General features: G+C 45.4%; 1 protein-coding gene across 1 annotated transcript in view; it reads right to left on the reverse strand.

The window, feature by feature from the left end:
- SH3RF3 (SH3 domain containing ring finger 3) overlaps nt 1–8,136 on the reverse strand; it is a 383,052-nt gene that overhangs the window by 59,942 nt on the left and 314,974 nt on the right. Inside the window, exon 9 of the mRNA XM_029937043.1 lies at nt 4,699–5,033. Within this exon, the coding sequence (XP_029792903.1) occupies nt 4,699–5,033 (335 nt within the window). The remainder of the gene's footprint in view (nt 1–4,698; nt 5,034–8,136) is intronic.

Consider the following 8,136-nt stretch of genomic DNA (forward strand, 5'->3'; position numbering starts at 1 on the left):
ATGTGGTTTATATATACAATGGAATACTACATGGCAATGAGAAAGAATGAAATCTGGTCATTTATGGCAACATGGATGGAACTTGAGGGTGTCATGCTAAGTGAAATAAGTCAGGCAGAGATGGACAGATACCATATGTTTTCACTCATAAGTGTAACAGGAGACACTTAACAGAGGACCATGGGGGAGGGGAAAGGGGGAAATAGGGAGAGGGAGGGACGCAAATCATGAGAAACTCTTGAGTACTGAAAACAATCTGAGGGCTGAAGGGGTGGGGGAATGGGGAAAGAGGTGATGGGCATGGAGGAGGGCAATTGTTGGAATGAGCACTGCATGTTTTATGGAAACCATCTTGACAATAAACTATAAAAAAATAAATTAATATTCCAAACATGAAAAAAAGAGTGTATAGAAATACTATACCAAGTTCTTGGATGGGAAGATCTCCAATGACCCTCACAAGCTGATTGGAACCTTCATGATTTCCATATGGTAGGGTCTCTCTCATGTTTTGGGGTCTTCTCTGTGTCCTAAGGTTTTCCCCTTGGTCTGAGTGTTTCTATTGTTCCAACCTGGTAGATTAGGAAGGGGTCCATCCAGCCTGGGGTACCCTGTTGACTTTACAGTATACATCCTTCTCAGATCTTCTTGGAGGGGGTTGCTCCCATGCAGGGCCACCAATGATAGATCCGTCCCATAGCAGAAGAGATCCCTGGTTATCCCAAATGGCCCCAGGTACTTGAAGAGTCCCTAGTGCTGTCCAGAGCTCTGAGTGAATCCTTGGACCAGAACTCCCCCATCTCTGGCCTGTCTTCTGCCTACCATCTGGTACTAGTGTAGGGAGCACTACAGGCATTAGCACTTGGGGCTTCAGGATTGTAGCACAAGAGCACACTGCTGGACTGGGTACCACTGGAGGAAGTGGCAAGCTCTCCAGGAGGATGAAGCTGCTGTCTGATGGCAGCCCAGCCACAGGCCAGCTCCTGCAGGAAGCCATAAGACCAGGAAGATGGTCAGGAAGAAGCTCTGAGAGAAAAGCTGGAAGATGTACACTGTGACAAAAGCCCTGTGCCCAGAGAGGAACTCTGGCTTGGAATCCAATCTATAGAAAGAGTCCCCACTCTGGCAGTACTTGAGTCTCTCTGGAGGCCTCAATCCAAGAGTGGACCAAGCAGGGCTAATGTACAAGGCCTGTCCACAGCAGCAGTGAGAAGCCCAATCCCAGAGGGTGGAATTAGCAGAGTGCCAGCTGCCCAGGAATCTCTGCACATCAGTCAGTGCACATGAGCCAGGTTTGTGGCCTCTTCATACCCTACACTTGGGGACACCCAGGAATAACTCTCCCATGCTCTCAGGAGAGAATCACGCTGTCCCTACCTCAGGCACCAGGGGCCCCATAAGCTAAGGTGTTCTCTCTTGTGTACATGCTTAGAAGGGCCTGGACTGAATTCCAGAAGAGCTCAGTACTGTGAGAACATGCAGGTGCTGTGGTCTTTGGTCTCTGTGGACAGCAGGTCTGGGAGCCCCTTCTTTTTCAGAGGAAAATTCACTAACAGAAACAACCTGGAGAATACTGTCAATTATTCTTAAAAAATCTTTTCACCATAATTAGACATGTGCACATCTGTGATGGGGTTACCCTAGAAACAGACTTGAAGCCAAATGTTGTGTTTTCAAAGTTGATCACATCTGCTCAGTGGTGGTCCTGGCAGAGGAAGGGGGAGGCAGCATGAGGGTACCCCAAGCCCTAGCCTGGGCACACTTGACCAGCTTGCGGAATACCAGACAGGCTCATGTGAACAGCCACTGTCTTGGCTCTTCCACTAGAAACTGCAACTGTGGATATTTTGCACTTTACTATAAAGTAGGAGAAATTCGAGGCACCTAAGTGGCTCAGTTGGTTAATCATCCAACTTGGCTTAGGTCATGATCTCATGGTTCGTGGGTTCAAGCCCCGCATTGGGCTCTGTGCTGACAGCTCAGAGCCTGGAGCCTGCTTCAGATTCTGTGTCTCCGTCTCTCTCTGCCCCACTTCCACTCATGCTTTGTCTCTCTCACCCCTCCCTCTCTCAAAAATAAATAAACATTAAAAAATTAAAGTAGGAGAAATTCAACTGGGAATACAGAAAGGAAAACCATAACAGGTGTTTTCTCAGACCAGTGGGTTTTTTTTTTCTGTTTTGTTTTGCTTTGAGAGGTGAGAAATAAAAAACCACACATAACATGTGGAAGAACAATATACAGTATTTCTCTACCAGGGTTTGATGCCGATGATTGCTGCTATACCTATGAACACATGCTCATTTAAGCCCACAATGTCCACTTCACTTCCTACTTGGGAGTACAGCATGAACAGCCACCATGCTGTAAGTAGTCTGTGCCCAGCTCTGAGCTTAGCTGGGTACAGGCTAGTGCCTGCCCATACATTTCTGCTGCCAGAGCTAAGTGGACATATCTGCTACATTCCTTCTGGGAGCAGGACTTCCTTCCAAGAGGGACCCTCTACATGTCTCCTGGACTCACTATTCTTTGCTGATGGAGGAGAATTATTAGCAGAGAGTAAACCTTCAGTAAAAATAAAATACCAGCTAAATGTCTAATAGGTTGGGAATGTGAAGCAAAGACCTAGTGCTGGTTTTCCCTAGCAACATGCTTAGGAGGGCACGATGGTGAACAGTATCTCCCTCAGTGTAGATTCCTACTAGCTTGGCTCTACTGTCATGAGCCATACTGAAGTTAGCCCTATGGTTTTGCAAACCAGAGAGAATTTTTTGCTAAAGAATCAGAAATGTTTACAGAACTATTATTGTCCTTTCCTTTCAAAGTCCATCCTCTGTTTAAGGCCTGGAGGACTGAGTCTTCCAGGAAGAGTATCCAAGTAAGAGAGTGGGCTTGTACATCCACTTGTGCCTCCTGATGGGACCCAGCTACATCTCCTAACCAGGCTGCAAGGTGGAAGGGAGCAAGCCTAAGGGATGCAAACAGACATGGATGCAAAACATGCGCATCCTTTTCTCTTCATGCCTGGGCACCCTGTTGCTCTTGAGGGGACTTGAGCTCTGCTGGCTGAAAGCACAGCAGCAGTGGCAGTCATTGAGACCTCTTCCACACCTTTGAGTGTAGGAAGAAATTCCTCTGGAGCAGATGAGACAGGGAGTGAGGAGGCCTGAACACTGACATGGTGGCCCTGAGGAGTCTGGGGAGTACATCTCTGAGAGGCTCCTGGCCAAGCACAGGAGGTGAGCTTGTGGGTATGCCTTTGAGGCACCCTGAGCATGTGGACTGGACAGTCAACACTGGTTTTGGTCCTGTCCCCAGGGAACAGGAGAGACTGTCCTTGCCTTGAATGTACCATCTAGTGTTGTGGGGCTCACTGAAACCCTGGATAGCATATTCTAATCAAAATTCTAGTTTTACATAGAAGGGGTTTTAAAAGAAATATTTAAAGTGGTAAACCCAAGAGGGAATGAGAATAAATCATTCATACAGCAAGGCCAATGAAGAGAATAGTTAGTTCCCAGCTGACGGGTGGGATCTGAACTATCTAATACAGCAATGGGCCATGCAGTGACCCATGAGCACTGGAAATGTCTCACTGGATTTAAAAGACTGAATGTGAAAAATGGCAAAATATCTCATCAACAATTTGTTAGTATCAATTACATGTTGAAATGATAATAGTTTTGGATATTGGGTTTAATAGATTATACCATTGAAATGAATTTTGTCTTTCAATTTTATTTTTAAAATTATTTTTACTTACTAAAAATGTGGCTACTAGAAGATTTTAAATTAAATATGTGACTTGATCTATAGTTTTGTTGGGCAGCACTGATTTGAAAACTGGATTCTAATCTTGGTTAATCCAGTGTTTGGCTGGGTAGCAAGAGAGGCAAGCTCATTGGACTCTGATTTCTTTGTGAAATAAGCCCAATTTTCTTCACAGTTAAAAGAATAGCTGAGGGGCACCTGGGTGGCTCAGTCAGTTGGGCATCAAACTTTGGCTCAGGTCATGATCTTGTGGTTAATGGGTGCAAGTCCTGCGTCAGGCTCTGTGGTGACAGCTCAGAGCCTGGAGCCTGCTTTTCATTTTGTCTTCCTCCCTCTCTACCCCTCTACCACTCACTCTCTGTCTCTCTCAAAAATAAATAAACATTAAAAAAATTTAAAGACAGAATAACTGGAAATGCTATCTATACCAACTGTCAGACCAGCATCTCCCTCTTGTTTCTCCTCAGAAAACAAGTCTGCCCCATGTGGTTGAATAGGCTGTGGATTACACAGGGATGACATTGAAGGGAGGGGTGCTGTTTACACTGCACATAAGCGGATTTGTATATTTAATATTATAATATCCCCTGGCACTTGGTAATAAATCTCTTGTTCTAACAAAATGAATATATTACAGTGATTTTCCAGGAGACAGAGCTAAGGCATCTTGAGGAAGTGATATCTTTTTCTATAGTTGGGCCCATGTCAGCCCTCCCAGAACCTGGGGCCTGCCTGAATTCCACTCCAAGGACAGCTGCTTTGCTGGTTTGGCCTCCATCTCTGTCATAGGCCTGATGCATCTGAGGGCAGGAACCTGGTGCCCTAATTCAAACCTTCATTTTACAAAATATCATTGGTGTCTGGTGCCAAAGAGTTACAGTAAAAAACCGGGCCATGACCAGGGCTTGCCCAAGATGGGCCACTTACCTTTTCATTTTTTTTCTCATCTGTTCTGCATCCTGTGTTGGTGGGGCTGGATGTGGACAGGCCACTGACGGGTCCCCCTCCAGCCTCCTCATTGAGGTTGGCAGCATTGACATTGGGAGGTGTGACAGCTGATGCTGCAGATGTAAGCGGGATGGCTGGCCGGAGGCACTGGGACCCGATGACCATCTGCACTTGGGGCTGGTGGATATGCTGTGGGGACACCACAGAGTGTGGCCTGAGGCTGGCGGCGGCCAGGCGGGATGGGGAGTTCTGGGTGCGCAGGGGTGACACGGTGGCCGTTGGTCGGTCCTGAGCCTGGGCTGAGGAGTGGGAAGCTGGAACATGGGGTTGGAGAGAGAGGGGGGTTGGAAGGTTAGTTAGCAACTGCAATGCAATTGCGGTAGACTCTTTCCAGGGCTCACCACCTCTCTGTGGTCTCTCCAGACATGGCCACACATCATGGGTAGAGAGACTGAGGCTGAGCAATGGGGATAACACATCCCATCTTCCCAAAACCCTGCAATGACACAAAACAGCCCACCCACAGGAGGAGTGGGAACACCTTTCCCAAGGTTGCCACAAGCATGGGCATGTTCCCAGTCTAATATGAAGCCTTCTAACTGTTTTTTTCTGATGCGATGAACTAATATACTCAGAAACCTTTATAAAAATGCCCCCACTTTTTAAAAACAGTTTATTGTTAAGTTGGTTTCCATATAACACCCAGTGGTCTTCCCCACAAGTGGCCTCCTCCATGACCATCACCCTCTTCCCCTTTCCCGCTCCCTCTTCAGCCCTCAGTTTGTTTTCAGTATTCAAGAGTCTCTCATGATTTGCCTCCCTTCTTCTCTCTAACTCTTTCCCCCCTTTCCCCTCCTCATGGTCCCCTGTTAAGTTTCTTCTTTTAGACCTATGAGTGAAAACATATGGTATCTGTCCTTCTCTGCCTGACTTATTTCACTTAGCATGACACCTTCGAGGTCCATCTACGTTGCTACGAATGGCCAGATTTCATTCTTTCTCATTGCCATGTATATAATTAACCAATTTAAATCTAGTAACAAAACCCTTCATGTATGGTAATAATATTGCCATTAAAATAATGAGGAAAAATAGAGCTTATGGAAGGTAAAAATCTTGCTCAAGGCCCACAAACTTCCAAGTGGGATGACATGGATCTGAGCTGAAATGGTTGTGTTTCAGGGCCTTCAGGGCTTAACCACTCTTAATATATATAATCTCTAATTATACAAATATTAGAGAAGGAATTATCTTCTTGATGATAAAGAAACTTGAATTTCAAATTTTTGTCAGCTAGTTAGAATTAATCAGTATCTAGTATCAAATAATTATACTCTTTAAAATACTGCATATATTACACATTTATATTTTAGGGCAAATCTACAATTATACAAAATTGGAGAGATCTATATTTGTATATAACCTGTTTTTTTCTTATTTATTGAAATCTTGTGAATGTCAGCCATTATATCTGTACATGATTATTTTTAACACCTGCCCAGATTCCCAGTTTTGGAATACAATAATTTTGCCTATTTATAATTGTTGATTGTTTGCTAATATAAGTAATCCTATGGAAAATAAAAATTTTTACTCTAGTTTATCCATTAAAAAAAATGTCCTTGTTAGAATGTCCATGAAAGTAAAGCCTGTGACAGAATCCTGAAGAAGCCCCAAGATGCCACAGAACTCTTAGATACCACTGCATGTAAGATGATCATTGCCAACAATGCAATTCAGGTTTATCTCCTAGAACTGTAACCCAGTCCTTTGTGTACACCTGGTACTTTACCTGGCTGAGCTAGGGCCAAGCATGTGAGGCAGCTTTAGTTGGTAACAGGCATGTCAGGAAGGCAGCTGCAGCCTTGGGATGAACCATCACCCTCCCCCTGCGATCTGCCCGAGCTTGGTGCCTTGCCTACACATGGAAGCAGCAGTTTCTGGATTCACAGACAAGGAACCACACAATGATGAATCTGTCCCCTACAGCCAGCAAAAATGCCTCCTAAGGATGTTAGGGGTCTAAAAGCATAACATTTGCAAAACTCCACCATTTGAACATATATAGTTCCTTCTAAACACAACACCAAATTAAAATTAATCCTGCAGCAGCTTGAGCTAGTGATTTTGAAGAACTGTCTTCTTACTAATTACAGAAGAAACCTACAGGGGGACAGAATGAGCCACACCAGAACAGTGGTGACCTGTGTCTTAGGGCTGTTGACCCAAAGGGAGACATGGGTTGTGGCAGCCAACACCACTTTCCCCATGGGTCCTCATGCAACATCAAGCAACTCGGATTCAGTCATTTTTTGCACTGATACCTGGAGAACAATTACACATCATATTGTCCTTATTTTCCACCACCAGAAGTCGTGCCATTCATGGCTTTAGTAACATGAAAAAACACACATGATAAAACAATATTCTCAGTCCCCAAATATGCCTTGAATCCACTCATAAATCCTAACAGCGCTTCCCTGGCATGTGAAGTTACTCGGCTCAACAAACAACAGCCTTCCACATGTCAGGCAGGCCTCTCTTCCTTCTGACAGCGCTGTGTGGGAAGAGCGGTTGAGATCTAATTATGTGATCCTGGGTTCTCTGGGACTCAGGGATTCTCACCATGTCCTCTGTTTCTAGGAGGTAAAATATATAAAGACTGATTTATGGTTTTAAAAGAATTCAGAGTTTGAGATGGGTTTAAATCCTCATTCAATTTGGCCCCAACATTTCAAAAGACCAAGTTAGGGAACTATGCAGATCTCTAAAGCCACTGGGGTCACTTAATCAGCCAGAGCTAACCCGTGACTTGGACAGTGCTCCTGTGGCCATTTGTCTGTCTCTTCCCAACTGTCTGAACTCTCCTTCACCCCAGCCCCCTGGCCTTGGAATGAGAAATGGTGGCTTGGTGAGTAAAGCAATCACTTGGGCCCGTAAGTCTGCAGGGGCTGCTCTAGACTCTTCCACCGAATCCCACACAACTCTCCTCCACCTATGGCTGGCTTCCACATGCCTGCCACATTGCCCTGCCAAACTCAATGTAAAAGAGGACAGGGTGTTCCAGAAAGTTTTAAGCCTGCCTGCCAGGCAATCTCTTTGACACTCTTCCTGATTCTCTCCCTTGTTCCTCTTCTCAGCCTCTCCAGCCTCCTGGCTGTTCCTCCCAACACACAAGCTCTCTGTCACCTCAGAGACTGCTTGCTGTACATACCACTTTTTCCCCAGGGAATTTCATGGCCCCTCAGTTGCTTCCAGCTGCTTCTGCTCACCTCAGACACCCCCCCCCCCCATGGAAACCTGTCCTTGCCAACCTATCAAACAGTGCAGGCTGCTACTCTGTGATCCCAGACCCACTTCCTCTGCTTTAATTTCCCTTTCCTCCTATGGCACTATCTGCTCTTAACAGTTTGTATG

The sequence above is a fragment of the Suricata suricatta genome, chromosome 4 (assembly GCF_006229205.1).
Source record: "Suricata suricatta isolate VVHF042 chromosome 4, meerkat_22Aug2017_6uvM2_HiC, whole genome shotgun sequence".
NCBI lineage: Eukaryota > Metazoa > Chordata > Mammalia > Carnivora > Herpestidae > Suricata > Suricata suricatta.